The sequence below is a fragment of the Sturnira hondurensis genome, unplaced genomic scaffold (genome assembly GCF_014824575.4).
Source record: "Sturnira hondurensis isolate 20B ecotype Veracruz unplaced genomic scaffold, ASM1482457v3 Scaffold0003693, whole genome shotgun sequence".
Taxonomy (NCBI): domain Eukaryota; kingdom Metazoa; phylum Chordata; class Mammalia; order Chiroptera; family Phyllostomidae; genus Sturnira; species Sturnira hondurensis.
This window is the reverse complement of record NW_028076324.1, coordinates 6,721,752-6,745,197: the sequence shown is the minus strand read 5'-3', so window position 1 is coordinate 6,745,197 and position 23,446 is coordinate 6,721,752. Positions and strand designations below refer to the sequence as shown.

General features: G+C 56.7%; 2 protein-coding genes across 2 annotated transcripts; both read left to right on the top strand.

Annotated features, from left to right (window-relative positions):
- The first annotated feature begins 1,126 nt into the window (after positions 1 to 1,126).
- Positions 1,127 to 5,800, top strand: CIMAP1D (CIMAP1 family member D). Its single transcript, XM_037042735.1, has 4 exons — positions 1,127 to 1,253; positions 2,054 to 2,161; positions 4,124 to 4,237; positions 5,265 to 5,800. The coding sequence occupies exons 1-4, from the start codon at positions 1,127 to 1,129 to the stop codon at positions 5,747 to 5,749; spliced, it is 834 nt and encodes a 277-aa protein (XP_036898630.1). The 3' UTR covers positions 5,750 to 5,800.
- Positions 5,801 to 8,636: 2,836 nt separating this feature from the next.
- Positions 8,637 to 21,467, top strand: SHC2 (SHC adaptor protein 2). Its single transcript, XM_037042267.1, has 13 exons — positions 8,637 to 9,148; positions 11,701 to 11,771; positions 12,195 to 12,255; positions 12,447 to 12,566; positions 12,932 to 12,985; positions 13,116 to 13,167; positions 13,258 to 13,384; positions 14,780 to 14,942; positions 15,560 to 15,617; positions 16,109 to 16,252; positions 17,507 to 17,814; positions 19,624 to 19,757; positions 21,269 to 21,467. Exons 1-12 carry the CDS (start codon positions 8,675 to 8,677, stop codon positions 19,750 to 19,752), a joined length of 1,761 nt encoding a protein of 586 aa, XP_036898162.1. The 5' UTR covers positions 8,637 to 8,674; the 3' UTR covers positions 19,753 to 19,757; positions 21,269 to 21,467.
- Positions 21,468 to 23,446: the final 1,979 nt, after the last annotated feature.

The following is a 23,446-nucleotide window of genomic DNA, read 5'->3' as shown; positions in this document are numbered from 1 at the left end:
AACTCAATAAAGTTGTTAAAAAATTACAGTGCCAAAGGGTCCAACGATACAGCTGTAAACAAGGATACCGTGGAAGGGACCGGACTGAATTCTGTTCAGCCAGGTTTCGGAGCCCGGCTTTGCAGCCTGACACAGCGGCAGCCTTTGGCGTGGGCAGTGATGTTACTCTAGATTAACTCTGGTTTGGACTGCAGTAGATTCCTGTTAGCTTCTGTGAGGCAGTGGCCGCGCTGGAGGACCAAACTGCCTCCTGGCCATTCCCTTGTGCTCCACTCATCCCTCCTCAGCGCGGCGCCCTCTCATCCTGCCCTAACTGGCACTCGGCAGTCCTCTCTTTGCTGCCTTGAACTCATGACCCTGCTGTGTTTCACAGCACATTTAACACCTTGTAGTACACTACGCTCATTTACTATTTTTTGTTTATTTTCTCTTTCTCCTCCCAAGAACATCAGCTCCCTGTCACGCATGTTGTGACCCCACCAACCCAAACAACTTAGTACACAATTGGTGCTCCATGAATGCTTACTGGACAAAGAAAGGAAAGGAAGGAAGGAAGGAAGGAAGGAAGGAAGGAAGGAGCAAAGCAAAGCAAAGAAATGAAAAGAGAAGAGAGGAGGAAAGAAAGGCTTCTTGGCCCAGTGGCAACTTGCTGTGGACCTGGGGCCACACCTCAGTTTCCCCAGCTGCAGAAATGGGGCCACGCTGCCGGTGACCTCACCAGTCCCTCCTGCTACAAGGCCGTGGGTGTTGTGTTTGTGGCTCCAGCTCCCCCGGGGCCTGCTCTGGCCCCAGCTGCCCAGCTCCACCGTCTCCCAGGGGACCCGCTCTGCTGACACCGGATTCTTCCCTGGACTGTCCAGCCATCTGGCCGACACTCGATCCCAGCCCCACTTCCAGGCCAGCGTCTGCCGACCGGCCTGCTTGGGCCAGGGCCCCAAGACTCCCTGCTGAAGGACAAGGGGCCGTCTGTGAGGTCCCTGGGAGGGTGTGGTGAGTCCAGGGCTCTGCCAACACAGGCAGAAGCCTCGAGGACTGGGGACTGCACTGGAACTTGCGGCCCAGAGCCACTGCAGTTGAAGAGACAGTGTCCAGTGCGTGTGCTGTGCAGCCTCGTGCTCCTGCTGCCATGGGGACCCTCAGCTGCGACCCTGCTCCCCGGTTGACCACCGCGCCCCTGGGCCGGCGGGCCACAGAGTGCCAGATCCCAGAGACAGGCCTGAGGAAGACCTGCAGGATGGCCACCTTGGAGAACGGTACATCAGACCATGGAGGAGGGGGGTCTCGGTAGTGGGGCCCTTTCTGGGAGCCCAGTGGGAAGGCAGCAGCCTCTCTGGAGAGTGTCTGCCCTTCAGTGTTCTGCCCAGTAGGACAGGGTGATCCCAGTGTTTCTGTGGCCCCTGAATATGCCTCCACCCAATGAGAACTGAGCATTTTATGGGCCATGTGCCCTTCTGGGGGCTGAGTACACAGCCAAGAACCAAGCAGCTAAGGGCCTGTGGCGGGTGGATGGCCAAGCGAACCAGGGGGAAGAGTTTATGGTGTATCAGGCAGTGAGCCGACTATCCCAACTGTGACATTCACTGTGGGATCCTGGTTATGGTCTTGGCCCGTGCCTCAGTTTCCCTGTCTGTAACAAGACACCTGGAGTTGGGCCCCATGGCAGTATTTCCTGGCTCTTGTGGCACTGCCATTCCTATAGAGGCCGCCAAACATTGCAGCTGTGATACTATCTTGGTGTCTGGGCCTCAGTTTCCCCACCTGTGACAGTGTGTTTCTATAACTGGGCCTCAGTTTCCCCACCTGTGGCAGTGTCTGTCTGTGTCTGGGCCTCAGTCATCCCATCCCATGTGCCTCAAGGCGGGAGGAGGATGCTGCCCCGCAGCCCCTCCCGCTGTGATTCATGTCCGACACACAATGCTTGTCTGCAGCAGGCAGCTCCTGCTCCCCCCAGCCCTGCCATGGAGGATGGCTGGTGGCCATGGTGGGGGCTCAGGGGCTGGGCCCTGAGCTCCCCTCACAGGCCCAGGTTGTGACCGGAGGGCTTTGGTTGCAGGCTCTGGGCCGGGCTTGTACGCCCTGCCGTCCACTGTGGGCTACATCGACCATGACCGCACCAGGGCGGCCGGTCCGGCCTATTCGTTGCTCCGGAGACCCAGTGAGGGTAAGGCTGGTCGGGGTAGGGAGGCAGGGGCAGGGAAGGGGGTTCTGGGAGGCCTCCTAAACCTCCAACCTCCACCCAGGGAGCATTTTCTCACTTGATAGATCCAGGCTCCACTGAGTGAGGCAAGAATCCGGCTGGGTCACTCGATCCCTGGCTTGCTCTGTGACCTCAGGAAGCCACTGTGCCTCTCTGGTCCTCTGCTTCCTTATCAAGGGAGAGTGGAAGGAGTAGTGTGGGGTTAGGACCTGCATTTGCCTCCTGCACTTTGCACATTTCTTGCCCCTTGACCGCTCTGTGCCTGTTTCCTCCTCTGTGAACAATGGCAATACACTCCTTGCTCAGCTGTCAGGGTTAAGTGAGAGTTAAATGCCTTAAAAGTAGCTGCAGTGCTGGGTATCTTGTCAGTGCTCAGAAAACGGGGCTTGGAGAGTGAGTGCCAGCCTCAGTTTCTCCATGAACAAGCCAGGGGGCTCCCCAGGCCTTGCTTACCGCACAGCATGTGGTGAGGGTAGAATGAAAATTCTTTGTTGTTTAGGCAGTCAGGGGTGGAGACTGCAGTCTGTGGGCCTCTCCTGGTCAGTGGGTGACCTGACCTCTGTGATGTCTGCTTTTCTCCTGGCCAGAATGTGGGTGAAGGAGTACTGGGCGCAGGGATGCCGGTGACCCCTGGCCATGGTCAGCTCTCCGTGGCTATCTGTGGAGTTATCACCATTCATCCGCAAGCCTGCACTTCTCATATCAGTGCCCATGTGCTCCTTCCACCCATTTTCCGGAGCTGCTCTGCAGCCCCAATGAGGCCAGAGCAGGGACCAGAAGGGGCCCGTGTGTGGAGTTCGATTCTCGTGGATAGAGGTTGGGAGGGAGTGGCTGGCAGAGGTGCTTTCAGAAGCAGCAAAAACCCCAAGCCAACTGAAAGAGAACTCAGGGAGTGTCCAGAGGCCCCAGAAGACAAGTAAGGGAATCAGTGTCACATCTGTCACCAGGAAGGTTAGGGACTTAGCTGATGGCTCAGAGCAACCTGGGTTCCCAAGTCTAATTCTAGCCACAGGACATACATGGGGAATCAGCAATCAGGGTGGACATGGTTGGTGTAGACTTTTCTGAATGCTCAGGGACTTCTTGGTGGTAGAGCATGGGATCTGGGCTTTGTAGGATGAGTAGGAGTTCACTGGGCCCCCCAAGAGAAGAAGGGGCTCCAGGAGAGCCTGCAGCATAGACAAAGGCCTGGAGGTGGGAAATGGGCTGAGTTGGGATGTGCTCATTTATCAGGAACATGCTTCAGGTGTGTGCTGGTGTCATGTGTGTACATATACATGTTCATATGTCAACCAATGAGTATTGATCAAACCTACTATACATTTGTACCTGAATGTGCCTATAACTAGTAGTAATGGCCTTCATAGTCATTGATCCCAATTACTAAGTGTCAGGCATGGGACTACCCCTTCCATGGATGGCCTTATTTTTCAAGCTTCGCATCCTACTACTGAAGAAAAGGAGGTGTTGACAGGTCCAAGGACATGCGCATAGAGGCCCTGCTGGGATTTCAATGTGACTTAAAGCCCCTCCCCTTAAGTGTCCCCATGCCAACAAGCCCAGGCACTAAAGGGCCCTGTGCAGACTCTCAGTCAGAGCCTAGTCACTCTCACTTTCTGTGCAATTCTAACCAATGCACGAGCTGGTTTCTCTACAGCTGATCCCCCAGCTCGAGGCAGAGGTGAGGCTGAGGGGTGGCACAGCTTCCATGGGGAGGGGGCACATAAACACTTATCACAACAAAGTCAGAGATCCAGGTCCCGGGTCAGGGTCATCAGACCTCTGCAAGCTGAGGCGGCCCCTACTCTCCCGGATGGGGCCAGGGGCTGCCTGGAGGCCGGAAAGACTTGGAGCTAACCAGCAGCACTGAGTGGGGGCGGTGGGGCCATCAGAGGTACACTCAGGACCCTGGGTCCCTCTTCCCAGCATCTCCACAGGACACCAGCCCTGGGCCAGTCTACTTCCTGGACCCCAAAGTCACCCGGTTTGGTAGAAGCTGCACCCCTGCCTACTCCATACAGGGCCGGGGCAAGTCTCGAGGTGAGTATGTGACTGCTACTCCATGAGGACCCTGTCCCTTCAGGGTCTCAGTGACTCTCCTGCCTCTGTCCTCTCCTTCTGATCCTATCCCCAAGTTCTTAGAATGCCGGTGTCATTGGAATGACAAAATATGAGACCTCCGAAGAGGGGCTGGGGGCCCTAAGAAAACCTGAATGAATGAAGTGGGCCAAGGTGATGGTGACCCTGTGCATACACAGTGCCTCGAGGACAGCTGGGGCTCATCCTCAGCATTAGGAGACAATAGGGAGTAGTGGGGACTGTAGCAAATGTGGAAATCCCCTTCACAGGCTGTGAACAACTTACTTTCACCTAAAGTGCCTGATTTAATCATCTGACTCCAGTCTCCCATCCAACCACCATTCATCTTTTCATCTATCACCTCTCTATCTATCTATCTCTACTCCACTTATTCACCCACTGATTCATCCATCCATCCATCCATCCACCCAGGATCCATCTATCAATCTGTCTACCTACATACTCATGGAGCTGTTCATCTCCTCATTCACTTCTTACCCACCACTCACCACCCATGCTCTACTCACTCATCTTCCCAAACATGTATAGACCAGCAGATGGGAGTCACAGTAGATTTGATATGTCCTTGCTTTATATGAGGCCGCAGAATGGTGGAGTTAGACCCAGGCGGGGACCATCCCACTTCCGTGTGGCTGTGTCCAGAGAGAGGACTTGTCCTAGAAGGACTGTGGGGGAGGCAACAGGGAGGAGGGTCCCTGGGGCTCTCCGGGAGGGTGACAAGCAGCTCCGGGGAGGTGGGGATGGGAAACAGGAGGCTTGCCTGGCAGAGGGTTGAGCTTGGGCAAAGACTTGGAGACTTGAAAGAGAATAGCCTGTGTGGCAGGGTAGGGAAGGGGGAAAACTAACTCGGGGCTTCCTCAGAAGTGCTGTGAACTCCAGGACGAATGTGGGCAGTGGGGAGCCGTGTGATGTCCTGGATCAGGCGAACGCTCTGTTCACCGACAGCCTTCCTGCCCCATTTTCACAGGTCTGGAGGTGACACCCGGCCCTGGGGCCTACAGCCCAGAGAAGGTGGCCCCTGTGCGCCAGCGGACCCCTCCGGCTTTCACCCTGGGCTCCCGCCTGCGTCCACAGCCTCTGGACACCTCAGCCCCCGCCCCCAATGCCTACACCTTGCCCTCTCTCTGGGGCGCCCAGATCTTCATCAAGCCAAGTAGCCCCAGCTACACAGTGGTGGGCCGCACACCCCCCGCCCGCCCTGCACAAGACCCCGCTGAGATCCCTGGCCCGGGCCAATATGAGAGCCCAGATCCCAACACCTACCGTCAGCGCCGGCCCGCCTTCACCATGCTGGGGCGGCCCCGTGCCCCACGCCCCCCAGATGAGACGCCTGGCCCTGGCACCCACAGTCCCGAGCAGGTCACCATTACCAAAGCCAGGGCCCCGGCGTTCACCATGGGCATCCGACACTCCAAACGGGCCTCCACCATGGCTCCAGACACAACACCCTGACACCTTTGTGGGACAGGATGCAGGCCAGCACCTGGGTTGAGCCTCAGGTTTCCTGCACCCTGAAGTACAGTGTGGGCAGGCCCCACCTGGGCCAGGCTTTCACGGGGGTGGGACACCTCAGAGAAGCTGAACTGTCTGAGGTCCTTCTAGGCCACCTGCTTCCTCCAGTCCCTGGGGGCTGTGACCCCATGGCCCTGTGCAGGGTGAGCCTCCTTCCAGCGCCCCAGTTTCTTCTCTCCTGGTCATGCCAGGCTAAGTGAGGCCAGGTGGAGAAAGGGACACCCCTGGCTCTCCCCAGTGGCTGGCCGGAGATGGAGCTTCCTGTGTCCTAGAACTCAGAGTCCGCCCTGCTAGGGCCTGGGTCCCCAGAACAGCTCAGGTTTCTGCCAAACTTGGGCTCTAACCTGTTTTTCATGGAAGCACAGCTTCCTGACCTGGTCCCAGCCCAAAACCAGGCTGGAAGCAGCCTTGATGCCCTCCTCTCCCCACCCCACGCACTAGCTGCTTGCCAATAAATCTCTGTGGCACCAGGAGCTGTCAGCAGCACACATGGTACTCATTTAATCCAGGTCTGTTTACATCACCGGAGATCAAAAACACTGCTCTCAACAGCCAGCCTCCTGATCAGTAGCTGCCTGGGGTCTGGATGGGATCAGAGGAGGCATCCAGAGCTGGGGGAAGGCAGAGGTGGAGCCAGAGCTTTGAGTAGGGCAGTCAGGTAGGCTTCTTGGAAGAGGGGACATTGATGTGAGGTTTTGAAGGATGTATAGGAGTTTGATATATTCTAATATTCATCAGATTTTGATAAAGACCATTTAAGCTTCACAGCAAGTCAGAAGGTAGGTAATGCTTGCTGAAAGAAGGTGGGCTGCAGAGACCGGCCGCTGGTCTGAGGGCGAGCTATAAGCCCTAGTGTTGCCTAATGCCAGGATCTGAATTCTGGACTCTGGGCTCTGCTCCTGCCATTCTTTCCTAGGGATGGTGTCATGTGACCAAGCCCTGTGTATGATGACACCTAAGCCCAGGCCTTAAAAACTGCAACGCGGAAAGACCCTAACTCAGGAACTCGGGAGGGAGAGATGGCCATTACTCATTTCCCTGGAAGAGGTGGCCGCGGGGGCAGCACACAGGGCCTGGGGGGCGTTAACTCTTTCCTAACTGTCCTTTCCCCAGCTGGGGCATGCCAAAGTCACACCCCCGCCTTGGACAGACGTCGAGACCTCTACACACATGCACGAACACACACCAGGCCCTTACACACATGCATGGACACACACCAGGCACCTACACAGACACACACCAGGCACCTACACACCTACACAGACGCACCTGGCCCCTACACACATGCATGGACACACACCAGGCACCTACACACACCTGGAAATAGACCAGGCCCCTACACACATGCATGGACACATACCTGGCTCCTACACACATGCATGAATACACACCAGGCCCCTACACACCCACCTTGAAATGCACATGGACCCTCTAATCATATACTGGGAAAACCAGAACCCCTCCTCACATGCACACACATGTTCACATCTGTGTGAACACAAATGTGAATACACACACAAACCCAATCCTCATACAGACCACATATATGTAAATCACAAAAGATACACAGCACACACAGTACAGATCGGGTTCCCACCTGGACATGCCTCCCCCCAGCACAGACCCAAAGGCCGACCCTCTGCACTCACACACCCCAGACTCCGGCCCGGAGGAACAATAGCGACTACAGCGTGGCACCCACAGCCTCTAGCAGCAACGTCGACTCCCTCCCTCCCCCGCCACTCCTGGTTGTAGTCCAATCGCAGCCCGGCCCGGCACCCCCCCCCCCCCCCGTGTAGCCCATTGCCACCTCCTCCCGGCTGGCTTGCGGCAGCCGGCCGGGCTGTGATCTCATCTCTCTGATTTATTGATCCGCTCCAAGGGCCTCGCCCCTCTTTCCTCACCTGCCTGCGCGCCCTGGACCCCTCCTTTTGTTTTCCAGCAGTCAGCCCTGCCTGGGGTGGGGCCGGAGCTGGAGGATGATCAGTCGAGACAGACTAGGAAGCTGGGTCTTGGAGTGACGGGTGACACCCAGCTCCCAGGTAGAGAAGGAATCAAGCCTTGAAGCTTGGGTGTGGACGAAGACGTTGGGACCGGAGGGGCCGTCAGGCCTGGGAGGCTGAGGCCCAAGGACTCAATGGGGTTGCTGCTGGGCAGGGCTCCCCTGAAATGGAGGAGCCCATGACCTAGCCCATGTCCTTGGCTTACAGCCTGGGATACTGAGGCCCAGGGAAAGGCAGCAGAGCAGGAACTAGGCTTCGCTCCGAGGCTCCCCACCTCCCAGACCCAGCCAGCCCAACCTGGCACTCCTGGGTCCAAGTCTCCTCAGTGTGCCTTCACACCCCTTCCCCTCTCTGGTCTCAGTTTCCCCATCGAGGCCTGACTTTTCAAGTATCTTCCGGCTGGAACAATGGGAATGGAGGGGGCTGATCTTGGGGTTAAGGCTCTCTTCCCTGCCCGGGCCTCCGCTCCTCTCCAGGCCTCAGTTTCTCCATCAGTCAGAGAGGAAGGAAGGGAAGTCATTTCTAAGCCTCTCCCACCTCTGTCATTCTAGGAACTTGGTCGACGGATGGGGGGCCAAGTAGGGGATCCGTGTCCAGGTGTTGGGTGGGAAACACCTCGCTCCCGGGCTGCCCGATCCGAGTCAGCTCCGTGCCCTCGGCAGGCCTCAGTTTCCCCAGCCACCCAGCCAGGCGCCGGGATGCCGAGGGCCGGGGTCCCAGGGGCGCAGCCCCCCGCGGCTGCGCGCTGGGCAGGGCGGATGACATCACCGGGCCGGGGGCGGGGAGGGAACGAGAAGGAGACAGAGGGCCTCCTCCGCGCCAGGCTCAGCGCCCGGTCGGGCTCTGTCCGGCGGCCGCGGCCATGACGCAGGGTCCGGGCGGGCGCGCGCCCCCCGCACCTCCTGCGCCCCCGGAGCCCGAGGCTCCCACCACCTTCTGCGCGCTGCTGCCGCGCATGCCTCAATGGAAGTTTGCGGCTCCCGCCGGCTTCCTGGGCCGCGGCCCGGCTGCGTCGCGGGCGGCGGGGGGCGCGGGGGCCGCGGGAGGCGCCGATCCCCAGCCGGAGCAGGCCGGCCCGGCTAGTGTCCCTGCTCTGGCGGCCGCGGTCCTGGGTGCCTGCGAGCCGCGCTGCGCCGCGCCCTGCCCCCTGCCGGCTCTCAGCCGCTGCCGAACTGCTGGGACGCGGGGATCTCGGGGCACGCGGGGGGCTGCCGGGCCCCCAGACTCCGTCGCCGACGAGTGGATCCGCAAAGGCAGCTTCATCCACAAGCCGGCGCACGGCTGGCTACACCCAGATGCCAGGGTCCTGGGGCCGGGGGTCTCCTACATCGTTCGGGTGAGTGCGCTGGCCAGGACCGCTGGGATGCCATTCTCGGACCCTCCAACCTGGGGACTGGGGCTCCCTTCCCTCACTTCTCTGAGCCCCGGACCCTGAGAACCAGGTATCTTCTCTCCATCCTTCCATATCTCCCCACCACTCTGGACCCCCACTTCCAACCAAAGCTCCGCTGGGCGCCCCCAGCCGGGAAGCACTGGGGTCTGGGTTCCCAAGGCATCATGTGACTAGAGGCGGGGAGAGGGCTGCAGGTGGGTGGGGGACACGCATGCGCAGGATAAGCATTCCCCTCCCCATCCCGGTAGCTCAGGAGAGTTTAGATAGTGGGAACGAGGGTGTCCTCTGTGCAGCCTCCACTCTGCTACCCAGACCCCCATTAAAAGCTCCTTCGTAGAAGACAGAATCGGAATCTGCCGAGATTTTGGCACGAGGTGGGGGCGGGGGCTCCCGAGAAAAGGTATCTGCAAACGGGCGGCGCCCAGCCGGACCTCAGGATTCGAGTGAGACTGGAGACCTCGAACATTGTGTAAAAGGATGGGTCTTTATCCTAGTTTTTTTTTATTATAAACCTTTCAAACATACGGAAAAGCCGGATGAATGGATCGCCTGTGCGCCTGCAACCATGACTGTTAAAATGTCTGGAGGCAATTTAGCCCTGTGCGGAGTTTTGTGAACCACTAGGAGGTTGCCAGCGTATGACCTTCGCTGTTAGAAGTGTGCGCACGATCTCTCGAGCTGGCTGTCTTGCACACCCATAGTCCGCTCTTTCACGTACAAAAATTACCAGGTATCCCAGAGTGTCATTGACCATCTGGCGGAATTCACATCTGTGCTGGCCTCTTGGTTACCAGCACCCTGGAAGTTGATGTGTTTGCGATTAGTTGTGCCTTTGCTGCTTTATCACAGTCCCTCCCCCGGAACTGTGTCGAATACTTCCCCTCAGATTCATGTCTGTTGAACCTGCGAATGAAGCCTTCTTTGGAAACAGGGTCTCTGTAGATGTAGTCAAGTTAAAATGAGGTCATCCTGGAGCGGGGGGGGGGGGGGGCTAATTCAATGACAGTTGTGCTTATAAGAAGAGGGACATCTGGACACAGACATTTAGGGAGAAGGCCGTGTGAAGATGGAGGCAGACGCTGGACTGATGCGCTGGACTGATGTGGCTTGCAGCCACCACCACCGGGAGCTGGATGAGACAAGGAGTGGCCCTCCACGAAGCCTTCAGTTGGGGTGCGGCCTGGAGACCACCTCGACTTTGGACGTCTGGCCTCCAGAACTAGAGAGACGACATCCCTGTTGTTCTAAGCTGCCCAGTTTATAGTGTGTTGTTGCAGCTGCCCCAGGAAAGTAACGCATTGGTTAAAGCGACGTTTCTCCCTGGTAAAGTCACCATTTGTTTCCTTTGTAATTCATATGCATCTGTGGGCGGACTGTTTTTCTCGGTCAGACTGTAAACCCGAGGGACAACACACACACAGTGCAGTGTGGAAACAGGCCTGAGGTGCCTGGTGCCCTCCTGGTCGGCACCCCCACAGCACTCCCAGTATCCCAGCTTCCGTCACCATAGTTCACCTTAAAAATTGCGGTAAAATTCACACAGCAAATTTAATCATCAATCATCCTAAAGTGAACCATCCAGTGGCATTTAGTACATTCACCAGGGTGTGCAGCCATCACCACTATCCAGTCCCAGGATGCTCCATCCCCCTGACGGGAAGCCCTGTCCCCATGAGCAGTCATCCCCATTCTCCCCCACTCCCAGCCCCTGGCACCTGCAAACCCACTCTTGTCTTTGTGGATCGGCCTGTTCTGGACATTTTGTGCTGGTGGGGCCACGTGACAGATGCCGCCATGTGGCTCTCCAGTCATACCATTCACTTCACGACAGCCTGGAATTTGGAAGGGTGGTTCTGGCCATCGTGTGGCCCTCGTGCCCCTGCCACTGGCAGCTGCAGAAGCTGCCCAGGAACTCTGCTGGCTGTTGCCACCTCCTCTGATGCTCGGCATTGTCCCTCGGAGATTCTGAATTACTTTTCCATGGAAATGGTGGTCTAGGCAGGAGTCCACATGCTTTTCCTGTAAAGGATCACAGATAGTCAGCATTTGGGCTTCACAGGCCAGGGGGTCTCTGTCCTACCTGTTTGTAGGCCCTGGGCTGGGCTCTGGGATGCAGAAGTGGGCAGGATGACCGCCATCCTGGTTCTCCGGGACTTGCGTCTCAGTGGAGCAGAAAAAGAGAATGAGCAGATAGTTAAGTGAGCCTGGGGGAATCAATGGGCTTCTGTGGAACTGCTTATGTAGAGTCAGGGAAGCCAGCTCTGGGGAGGTGACGCTGGGTCTGAAGATGAGGAGGAATCAGTTCAAAGATAGTCAGGGGGACCCCAGGTGCAAAGACCCCCAGTTTGCTGGGTGGACATTGCCAAGTACAGAGGGAAGGACTTGAACCCAGTGGGTGCAGGAGAGAAGGGTGGAGAGCTCACCTGCCAGTTCCAGCTGGGCTTCTCTGCTGGGTCTGGGGGCCTCACCCATTTGCCCCTCCTCTCTTCCCGCAGTACATGGGCTGCATCGAGGTCCTACGCTCCATGCGCTCCCTGGACTTCAATACTCGTACCCAGGTCACCAGGTGAGCCTCCCAGACCAGGTGTGGAAGGTGAGACTGGACAAGGGGGTCCGGGAAGCTGGTCTCATTGGCTCTGCCTTGAGCAGAGGTCTTCTCATTGCCTGTGGCCACCCAGAAGTTGGATCTAAGTTTAGGGGCTGTGTTGGCCTCACCGAATCTGAACCCACAGAGGGAGACAGGTGATGGGGGTATCTGCCAGATGGCTGGGAGCACCCTCTTCTGGGCCCCTGTCTCCTCCTCTTCTCCCCAGTTCCCCCAGAACCCTTCCCCCTCTCATCCCCCCTCCTCTGAGCCTCTCCCCATCTCAGGGTTCACTGCATCCCTTTCTCAGCTCATTGCCCTCTCTCCCCACCCTTCCTGAGCTCCCCCCCATCCCCAGACCTCTCCTCTCTAAGCTCTCTAAGCCCCCTCCCAATCCCCCCACAGGGAGGCCATCAACCGGCTCCACGAGGCTGTGCCCGGAGTCCGGGGCTCCTGGAAGAAGAAGGTTGGTGAGGGGCTTGTGGTCCTTGAGTGGGGCTGCTGGGGACGTCTTGGCCCCCCTCGGACCCTGCCCAGCTGGAGCCTCTCTGCAGTCCCACCCCCACCAGGGCCCCACCCTTTGCTAGCCCTCCAAGACCCCACCCTATAGCCCTCTGCCCCCTCAGGCCCCTCACCCTGTGGCCCTTTGCCCTTCAGGCCCCCAACAAGGCGCTGGCCTCCATCCTGGGCAAGAGCAACCTGCGCTTTGCCGGCATGAGCATTGCTGTCAGCATCTCTACCGATGGCCTCAACCTCTCTGTGCCTGCCACGCGCCAGGTGAGGGCCGCATGACAGAGTGGCCTGTCCTCAGCCCCCAAAGGGTAGGCTCTGTGGGCTCACATGAGGTGAAGCCTGGAGGGATGGGGGTGCAGAGCTTCATGGATTGTGTTCTCTTGGAGCCGAACTGAGGCCCCACCCTGGAGCCAAGGAGGGAAGTGGCCGCTGCCCTCACAGCACCCACAGCTGTCCCTGGGGGTGCTCCTGGCATCCAGTGTGTGTCTGTGTCTGTGTGTGTCTGTGTGTCTGTGCATCCCTGCTTCCCCACCCCACCAGTCCCCTCCTTGTGGCCCTGGCCTAGTGCCTGCCTGAGCCTAGGGTCCCCGACCCCAGGACCCCTGTGACCTGGTGTGTCTCTCCAACAGGTCATCGCCAACCACCACATGCAGTCCATCTCCTTTGCCTCGGGCGGTGACACGGTAAGGGACTGAGTGGGTGGGCTTGGCTTCCTCTGTTGCCTGCCTTTCTGGAGGTGGGCAGTGGGGAATCCAGGCCAGTGGGTCCAGGCAGGTCCAACTGGCCCCTTCCACCTATCCCCTCTCTTCCCAGGACATGACAGATTATGTGGCCTATGTTGCCAAGGACCCCATCAACCAGAGAGGTGAGGCCCAGTGGGTGGGGTAGGGGGGCCCTGTGTAGAGTGTGCCGTTGCCAGGCCACACTGATGCTGTGTCACCAAATGACCCCCCAGCCTGCCACATCCTGGAGTGCTGCGAGGGCCTCGCCCAGAGCGTCATCAGCACCGTGGGCCAAGCCTTTGAGCTGCGCTTCAAACAGTACCTGCACAGCCCCCCCAAGGTTGTGGTCCCCCCTGAAAGGTACCAGCTCTCACCTGCTCCTCCTGGGCTCGGCTCCACTCTGCCCCCACCCCTGTGCTCCCCGTGAGCTAGCTCATCACAGCTGCCAGGATCCCCACTCCCTGGGCCATGAAACCCCGATAACAACAGCCGAGACTCGCTGGGTCGAGGTGAGGATCCGGGTGCCAGTCAACACTGCCATCACCATCATAGTGCGGTCAACGCCACTGCACAGAGCCACACGCTCAGTGTATTGCGGCGTTGTGGCCAGACTGCCTGTCATGGCTGTCATCTGTGGAAGCAGCTGCGGAGGGTGCTGAAGCTGTGGGCGGCCCTGGTGCCAGCAAAGCTGTATTTAGAGACACCGAAATCTGCATTGCATTAACTTTCCCCACATTGCCAAATGTTCTTTGGATGTTTTCTTAACCATTTAAAAGTTGTGTGGTTCCTGGGCTGACCCCTCATCTCAGCCACTTAAGTTAATTGTTAGACATTAGTAAGTGAATGATAAGGAAGAGGAAATTCGTGGTGCAGCAGGAGGCCCTTCCCCAGGGTGAGGTGGCCTTTGTTGCCTTTCTCACGAGTTTGCATGTCACCTGCACCTGGTGGGTTTCACTTGCTACTGCTGGGCACCTGGAGCTCCCCCTGCCTCCACGGGCCGCAAGGTCCTGCTCTGCTGCCGAAATGGAATCTGAGGTTCGTCCCCGACTGAAGGGCAGGTAGTGGCCTACACCATTTTGTTCTTAGGTACCATGCTCACCTGAATGATCACCTGTGGGATGAATTTCTACAGGTTCGACCACAGGGCAAACGGCAAGGGCATTTCTTTTTTAGATTTTTATTTATTTTTAAAGAGAGGGAGAGGAACATTAATATGCAAGAGCTACATCTATAGGTTGCCTCTTGCACACCCCCAGTTGGGGACCTGACCCACACGCTAGGCATGTGCCCTGGCTGGGAATCGAACTGGAGACCTTCTGGTTCACAGGCCAGCACTCAGTCCACTGAGCCACACCAGCCAGGGTGCAAGGGCATTTTAAATGCAGAAGGTGTTCCACCTGAAGACATGGCAGGCATCTTGGTCCTGGGTGCAAGTCGGGGGTGTTCTGGCTGCCTGGCCAGGCCAGAAGCAGGTGGAAAGGAGTGGGGACCAGCTTCCCTGAAGGACCTGTAGTAGCTATGCCGTGTCCCATTTTATAGCTGAGGGAAGAGAAGCACAGCACCCAGTAAGCATTTCCTGGACAAAAGCTCAGCCGATAGGAGGTGGGGTCAGAGTCCCCTTGGGCCCAGCTTTTTCCACCCACCCTTTGAAGCTCTAGCCCCAAGGCCTTGGTGTCCCTTGGGTGCCCCTGTTCCTTCTGCTCTGTGTCCTGGGGCCTTGCGCCACCTATGCTTCCACTTGCTGTCTGTCACCAGGCTGACCGGGTTGGAGGAGTCGGCGTGGGGGGACGAGGAGGACACGGAACACAATTACTACAACAGCATCCCAGGGAAGGAGCCGCCCCTGGGCGGGCTGGTGGACTCCAGGCTCACCTTGACACAACCCTGCGCCCTTGGGGCCCTAGGAGCCCTCAGCCAGGTCAGCCCCTGGGACTTTCAGGGGAAGGATGGTAGCAGCTGTCCCCAGGTGCTGATTCCTTGGGCTGTGTCCCTAGCTTTTCCTTCTGCTCCTGTTCTTGATCCTAGAGTAGGGTCTCTCACACCCCCTACTCTTCCTTCCCCAAACTGCACAGATCTGCTCCACCCTGTTCTAGACACTTCAGATGTGGTTCCTCCCCTCAGACATTGGGGAAATGATCACATCTATGCTGTGAAAAGGGTTGACAAAGCAGGTAACCAGAGTGCACAGAGGGAGACCACTTGTCGGTATTCAGGAGGGCTTTCCTGAGGAAGCAGTGTTTGGGCTGGGCGCTGACGGGTGAACAGGAGTTGCCCAGGAGAGCTGTGCAGGAAAAGAGGGAACAACAGGGTTGGGTGCAGGAGACGGCTTATGAAGCTATAGCAGAGATGGGCAGTAGGTGCGAAGATGGGCCTGGGCGGTGCCTGGCAGTTAGAGAGCCAGGGCTGGGGGGAAGCCATAGGGGTTGTGAGCTGGGCCTCCCATCTGACTTATGTCTGTAGTGATTTAGGTGTTTGGGTAGGAATACTGGCAAGGGGCTTGCACACCTCAGGAGGGACCCTTACTCTCTTTTTCAGGGAGCGTCTCCTCCTCGGAGAGACACCCGAGGACTGCTTTGGGAGCTGGGCCCCTCAGGTAGGGCCGGATGCCCTGGGGCCACAGGAGTGCCCCAGCCCTCCCCCACTGGGTGCCTGGGTCCCCTTCACAGATTCTCTTCCTGTACCCTTTCACGTTCACCCGCAAGACTGTATTCACAAGCTCTTAAGAGATGTGACAGCATCAGTTTCTTTTTTCTTTTTCCCACATTTTTGGCTTCTTTTGAAACTGGAAAGCTCTGGCCCCCTGGGTCACCTTCCTGCCTGGCAGATGGGGACAGGCTGGGTGGGTGGCTGTCCCTGCCCTAGGTATGGACCTCTGGTGTCCTACCACTATTGGCTGGGCTTTTTTGGTGCTTTTCACTCTCAATGGTGCTGCTCAAATGGGCATGAGGCTTCCTTCCTGGAGGGAGACAGGTGTGGGTGGGGCTTCCGGGGGGGGGTGGTCCTGCACTGCCCCTCTCTGCACCCTAGGGCCTCAGTGTTCCCTGGCTCCCCAGCTGACTCCACTACCCCTTCTGCCCTCCTCAGCCTCACCGGGGGATGGCTACGTGCAGGCGGACGCCCAGGGGCCCCGAGATTATGAGGACCACCTGTACGTCAACACGCAGGGTCTGGACGCACTGGAGCTTCTGCAGCCCGAGGACAGCCCCAAGAAGGACCTGTTTGACATGCGTATGTGGGGGCAGTTCAGTCTGAGGGGGGAGGCCACCTGTGGTCCTGATAGGGGAGGTCCAGCCTCCTTCCCTGGGGACTCTTCCCCTTGGGACTTTCCACGTTGATGTGGGTGGGGTGGGAAGTCTGTTTTCTATGGAACTCCCTGGTCCGATAGGGGAGGCTCAGTGTTCCCCTCCATGGGAGTCCTCAGTCTCGGGGTAACCCAGCTTTCTCTCTATGGGGGGTCCCCAGTCGGATGGGAGGCGCCCAGTTCATGCCTTGAAAAAGTGGCTAGTGTCTTGGGGGAGGCTCAGGCCCTTCCTGTCCGCGGGGCTCCTCGGTCTGTAGGGGAAGGCCTCGCTCCCTTCTGCAGGACCTCCCCGGTCTGAGCAGCGAATTTGAACTCCACCCTCATTTGACTCCATGGTCTGAGGGAGGAGGCCCAAAGCCCTTCTTAAGGAATCCCAGCCTGACGGGGGAGGCTCTGTCTTCTACCTGGGGGACCCCTAGTCCGATGAGGGAATCCTAGTCCAGGTCCTGACGGAGCAACTAGCTGATGGTAGAGCTCCTTCTTTCCTTCTCTGTGGGCCTGAGGGAGGGCTCAGCATGGTGGAGGAGGTTTGCGTCCAAAATGCCTTCTCTTTTCTCATGTCAACTCCGCCCTCTTCCACAGCCCTGTGTGAGTGTTGGCTCCGTCCTGGCCAGGCAAGGTGGTCCCCCTCCCTCAGGACACCTCCCTAGTTGGAGGTCCCCGAGAATCTCCAGAGCCATTTGGAAATTTCTTCCTTTACAACATTTGTAAAACCTTGCAGTGATGACGGACTAGTACTTACTGAGCGCCAGCCCCACTGGCTTCCTCCAGTGGGGGACTGCTGGGCGTTGCTGGGCTTGAGTGCCTGTGAGGCCTGCTGACCCCCCTGGTGACCACAGGAACCCCTGTGGACAGAGTTGCTGCCTGCCAGGCTCCTGTTAGCACACACTGTGCATATACAGCACACATCCAGCATACATGAGTATACCTCACACACAACATACTCAGCTCACAGCACGTACAAAGCACACAGCATGCACACCCAGCTCATGCTTGGCCCTGCCACAGCGCACAGACAATGACCCACTGCGCTGGGTTTAGTGCAGGTCGGGCATCGGGTAGGTGCTCAGTCAGAGTTGCCCGGCACCCGAGGGTGGGTCCTTCCTCCTATTCAACCCCTTCCTTCCCGGTAGGAGGTAGCTGCCCACCTCCTGCCTCCCGCATTTCGTCCTCCCCTTCAGGACCCTTCGAGGATGCTCTGAAGCTGCACGAATGCTCTGTGGCAGCGGGCGCGACGGCCCCCCTTCCTTTGGAGGACCAGTGGCCCAGTCCCCCCACCCGCAGGGCCCCCATCGCCCCCACAGAGGAGCAGCTGCGGCAGGAGCCTTGGTACCACGGCCAGATGAGCCGTCGGGCGGCGGAGAAACTGCTGCGAGCCGACGGGGACTTCCTCGTGCGCGATAGCGTCACCAACCCCGGGCAGTACGTCCTCACAGGCATGCACGCCGGGCAGCCCAAGCACCTGCTGCTTGTGGACCCTGAGGGCGTGGTAAGGTGGTCGTGGGGCGGGGACAGGGGCGGGACCTAGGGGGCTGGGTGGCTGGAGGGGAGGGGGAGGGCTGAAGGGGTGGGGAGGCGCCAGCGGGGGCTCGGCTGAGCCCGGTATGGGAGCCGGCCATGGGTGGGCCTGAAGTAATACCGGGGTGGGGTGGGCACCCCCGCTCTGCCCAGGGTGCCCATCTTCTTAGTGCCCTTTAGTTTTAGTGAAGTATTTTCCCGACTACAAAGCTCTTTATGTTTACAGATTCTATTCCGTTTATCAGGTACTTTAGAATTACATATTGTTTTCCAGTTTAAGAATTTCTGGGTTTACAAAGTATTTCCCAGCTTATAAGGCTTTATGGGGTTACCAAACCTTTTCCAATTTCAAGCTCTTTGAGGGTTTCAAAGTATCATATTCCAACAATTGTAAGATGCACTTTTTTCACATTCTATTATCACTAATGCATCTCACAAATAGTGATGTCTTCGGTAAATGTAGCTTTTTTCCGTTTCTCATGTATTTTAGGGCTCCCAACGCAGGTTTCAGTCGATAAGAGTCTTAGGGTGTGCAAGTTATGGAATGCTTCAGCTCTGATACACACTTTGCTTTCCTCCCATCAATCGAATCTTTGAACAGCACCATTATTTCGTTGGGAGGGTCCCCCCCGCCCCCAGCCATCGTGAATAATGGTGATGCATCTAACAGGTGCTTGGAGTCCATGAGATTTGGTCTTTGACGGGTCCTAAAGCGTTTTAGACTTGACCAGATATTTTCCAATTGACAAGCAGTTCTCGGGTTTGTGAAGTATTTTCCAGTGTCCAAGGGCCTTGGGTTTTCCAGGTTATTTCTCAGGGGGGAAGGTGCTTGGGGGTGTTAAAAGCCTTCGAGTGTACCAGCTGCTCCTACCCCTCCAGCCCTTATAGCTGTCCTCGGTGGACTCCATGTCTCTTTGTACAGGGCATGCTCAGGTGGAAGGTGGTTGTGTGATTGAGCCCAGAAATGTGCATTTAAGCCTGCCATCCAGGGAACATGTGCCCAGCGAGCCCAGCAGCATGCATGAAATGTTGGCAGCGTGGGGGCCAGAGGGTCTTTGTGCTGTACCCACTATGTCTGGCACACAGTGACGCTGAGATTTTCTCATTCTGAGATGCAGATGGTTTTGAGATCTGGTGACTCTGAGTTTCGGACCTATGTCTCTGATATTCCAGGAGGGTATTCCTTTCCTAGGGCTGCCCTACCAAATGACCAGAAAATGGGCGTCTTAAAACAACAGAGATTTATTCTCTCTCAGCTCTGGAGGCCAGTCTGAAAGCAAGGTGCTGGTGGGGCTGTTCCCTGGCCTGTTGTCATACCTCTCTGTCACTTTCCCCATCTCATAGATCCTCTTGTGTCTCTGTGTCCAACTTGTTCACTTCTTTTAAGGACACGAGTCACTGGATTTGGGGACACCTGGCTAATCCAGGATAAGCTCATCTCTGGAACCTTCACTTAATCACATCTGCAAAGATGCTTTTTCCAAATACGTTCCCATTCACGGGTTCTAGGGGTTAGGACATAGATATGGCTTTTGTTTAACTTGCTAGGGAGTATAGCCCCAGAATCCCCATGGTTTGGAGCCTGTGTCCATACCTAGTTGTAGAATTCTGAGGCCAATTCTGTAAGTTGGATCCAATGATTCTTACACTTGGATGTGCATCAGAGCCACCAGGAAGCTTGCAGAAATGTAGGTCCCAATTCAGCAAGTCTGGGACCGGCCCAAGTTTGCTCTCCGACAAGCTGCAGGTGGTGCTGATGCTGAGGCCTCTGGACCCGCAGGTGCGGACGAAGGACGTGCTGTTTGAGAGCATCAGCCACCTGATCGACTATCACCTACAGAACGGGCAGCCCATTGTGGCTGCTGAGAGCGAGCTGCACTTGCGTGGCATGGTCAAGCGGGAGCCCTGAGCCAGGTGCGTAGTTGGCCCTGATGACTTCCGGCAATTGCCTTTTGCCACACTTCTCATTTTAAAAACTAAGAAAGAATTCACATGCTATACAATTCACCCATTGCAGTGGACACATCAGTCGTTTTTAGTATCTTCCCTCCTGTCTAATTCCAGAGCATTCCATCACCCCTGAAAGAAGCCCTGTCCCCCTTAGCAGTCACTCCCCATCTGCTCCCTAGCTCCTGACAACCACTTCCTGTCTCTGTGGATTTGCCTGTTCTGGACATGTCATGTAAATGGAATCACACACTCAGCCTTTTGTGTCTGGCTTCTCACTGAGCATCATGTTTTCCAGGTTCATATATGTTGTGTCGAGTGTCAGCACCTCACTCCTATTCATGGCTGAGTAATATTCCATCGTGTGGATGGGCCACGTTGTATTTATCCATTCATCTGCTGATGGGCACTTGAGTGTTTCCGTTTTTTGGCCACTGTGAACATGTGTGAAAAGGTTTTTGTGTGGATGTGTGTTTTCATTGCCCTTGGGTGAGTCTGTACCTAGGAGTGGAATGGCTGAGTTATTATGGTGACTCTGTTTAATTGGTGATAGAAATCTCCAGAAGGAGGCAGCATTTGGTTATGCTGGAAGAGGGACCAGCGTGGCCTGGGTCCAGCGGGGCTGGGTTTTGATGAGAAAGTGCACTCTTGGCCTTTTGATTTTGGTGCTGGGGAGCCACAGCAGGGTTTTGAGTAGGGGAGGGACGGACAGGTATAGGACCTCTCTGGTGAGAGAGGAGGGCCCCAGGGTGAAGTGGAGGGTGGTCCAAGCAGGAGAGGACATGGGATTCCAGGATCTGGGGTTGGGACCTGGGCTCAGGGAAGGAGGAACCTCAGGGGAAGGGGACTGTCAGATTTCCCCAAGAGCTTAGTGAGAGGAGCTTCTGGGCCTGGTTGGGCTTCTCTCCTGTCCCCATCACAATGATCTCCTTCCTGCCTCTCCCCCACTCAGTGCAGCCTCCCCTGTGGGACCAGATGGGCCTGGATGCTGGCAGAGGTGGGGTTCCCAGTCTGGGAAGGGTTTCAGGGGTTGCGGGTGGTCCTATGGAATGCCTGAAGTGATTTGCAGTGCTCTGGGGCTGTGTGTTTGCGTGTGCCAGGGCATGATCTGCTTTCCTTCTGACCTTAAAGTCGTTGGTAGCCTGAGAAATAACCGCAATGGCATTTATAATAGTTGCTAATGCAGCTGTGTCTAAGGACTGTGCTCACCTTCTCCCACATCTCCATGGACTCCCATGAGGTTCTGAGACAGGCACTGTTATCAGCATTCCCATTTTGCAGAAGAGACAGAATAGAGATGTTAAGTCACTACTCTAGGTCACTTGGGGGAGCCGGGACTTGAATCCGGGGCCCTGAGCCTGAGTCTCCCTGCTGAGCCACTTCACTGCAGTGTCACTGAAGTTGGAGCACCTGGCATTTGAACTCAGGTCTCTGATTGCTGTCTCCGCTGACCCAGACTTCTCTGCTTTCTCCTCCAGGTGATGGTTCTCACTCCCGGCTCCTGTCCCTGCTCCCCAGACGTCCTTGTTGTGGCCTTACAGCCTTTCTCAGGACCCTGGTCAGACCTAACCGCCGCTGCCTCGCCTTTCTCCACATGGGCCTCAAATCTCCCTTCTCCAGCCCCCTCTTGGCTGGGCCAGGTCAATCATGCCAGGAAATGGGGGCCCAAGACCCCTCTCTCCCACAAAGCCCCCCACCTCCTCCCTTCTGCCTGAAGTGAGGTTATACGTACCAAAGACAGAACCGTCTCTCGCCTTTAACGAAAATATATCAAAAAGCAGCCCTTGGTGCCCTGTTGAGGGCCTGGTGGGGTTGGGTTTCAGCTCATCTCTCGGGAAGGGGGAGGTTCCCAGGTCGCTGGCATGGAGCTGGGGTCCTATCCTGGCTGGGCTCCGTGTTCCCACCTAAAAAGAATTGGTGCCTAGTTTTTGAGGGAGAATCGAGGTGCTTTGGGTCCTCAGGGCAGGACACACGCTGATGTGAAAATGGGGGGCAGCCTTGGGAGTACTGATCTGGACTGGACATTTGGAATCTGTTTGTAATTAAATCTGGGAATGACCACAAGGAGCACTAGCCCACTGCACATTAAAGGGCCCTCTTCAGTGTTGTGGGGGGTGGCTGAAATCAGTTTTCACAGTGGAAAGCCAGGCGGCACCAGATTTGGCCTCCTGGGGGCTGGAAGAGGTGGGGGCCCAGGTGCCTGGAGACGGAGAGAAGAGAGCTGCCTGTGGGTGTGCCCGTAGTGGGGGGAGTGTTTTAGGGGGGTCTGCTCTCCCAGAATCCACCAACATCTCAGAGAACCTGTTTTTAGGGACAAAGTATACCCCTAACTCCTCTATTAAGTACACCTTAAGTTTTCTTTGGAAACACCTAGTTTCCAAATGCTACAAACCTCTCTTGTGAGATATCCCAGTATAGCTGACGAAAAACTCCTGTGTTTTTCAAGTTGCCCCTAACTTGCTCCTAAACATGGCCTGACCTCTCAGGGATCCCAGCTTCTTTCCTCCCTGTTTCCTTGAGATGCCTTCGTTGCCCTCAAAGCCCCTACTTGCCTGGACACTTGGCTTCCTCCTCTAGCACCCAGCGCCTGTCCTCCAGAACTTCCTGCACGTGGTCTCCGAGGCTCCCTCCCAAAGACCCTCCACTCTCCCAGGACTGTCCTCTGATTCCTCCCCAAAACACCAAGGCATCTCTGCCAAAGATGTCCCCAGCTCTCCCCACACCCCACCAGGGCCTCGTCCCTGTCCAGGGCCCTGGTCTGAGGAGGGATTGTGTTCTCCCTGCAGTTAGTTGGCCTGGGGGACCCGATAAGGGTGTGGGGGGTAAAAGCCACTCTGCTCTGACCCCAACTAGGGGTGAAACCATCGGAAGCTAAAGTCAGAAGGGGATTCTGATGCCATGTCTCTTCAAAGACATGGAGACTGAGCCACCAGTCCATCCATCTGGCCATTTGTCTGTCTGTCCATCCACCCATCCACTCACTCATCCATCCCCCTATTCATCTATTATTCATTCCATTCATATGCCCCCTCCACCTGTGCCCTGAGATCCTTTAATTGCCTTTGTTAAACTTCTCTTATTTGCCAGAAGCTCTGGTGGGTAAGGAGGATGCAACAGTGAGCAAGACAGATCTGTCCTCACGGAATTAACAGTCAAGTGACCTTAACCGGCAAATCACCACAGAGTGTCTAATGACGACTGTGAGAAGGAGGGAGTCTTGGAGCTTAGAGATCCCAGGACACCCTGGAGGCTTCTGTGTGGGAATGACGCAGGGACTTTGATCTGGAGGTTGAGTAGGACAGTCCTGGGTGGTGGAGCAACATTTGCAAAGGCCCTGCCATGTGTGGGGCACAGCCCACTCAGGGGCAGAAGGGTGGCCAGTGGTTGGAGGTGAAATCAGGGGTGGTGGGGTGGACACAGTGGAGGCAAAGCTGGGTGACAGGGAGAACTGGTAGGGACTTTTTAAGCAAATGGGAAATATGCTGTGGAGACAGGATAGAAAACATGGGGGCTGGGCCAAGGAGTGTCAAGAAGTGTCAGATTCCAGAGAGAGGGGTCCAAATGCACTTCATTCACTCATTCATTCGTTCGTTCGTAGCCCTGGGTCCTCTGGGGCCCAGCACCCCACCTTCAAAGTCTCACCTAGCACTCCCTGT

Excerpts from the sequence above, each read along its gene's own strand:
- CIMAP1D (XM_037042735.1), top strand. The coding sequence starts at position 1,127 with ATGGGGACCCTCAGCTGCGACCCTGCTCCCCGGTTGACCACCGCGCCC. Across the intron at positions 1,254-2,053 it reads GATGGCCACCTTGGAGAACG|GCTCTGGGCCGGGCTTGTAC; the intron begins GTACATCAGACC and ends CTTTGGTTGCAG. Across the intron at positions 4,238-5,264 it reads GGGCCGGGGCAAGTCTCGAG|GTCTGGAGGTGACACCCGGC; the intron begins GTGAGTATGTGA and ends CCATTTTCACAG.
- SHC2 (XM_037042267.1), top strand. The coding sequence starts at position 8,675 with ATGACGCAGGGTCCGGGCGGGCGCGCGCCCCCCGCACCTCCTGCGCCC. Across the intron at positions 12,567-12,931 it reads CTGTGCCTGCCACGCGCCAG|GTCATCGCCAACCACCACAT; the intron begins GTGAGGGCCGCA and ends TCTCTCCAACAG. Across the intron at positions 17,815-19,623 it reads TTGTGGACCCTGAGGGCGTG|GTGCGGACGAAGGACGTGCT; the intron begins GTAAGGTGGTCG and ends CTGGACCCGCAG.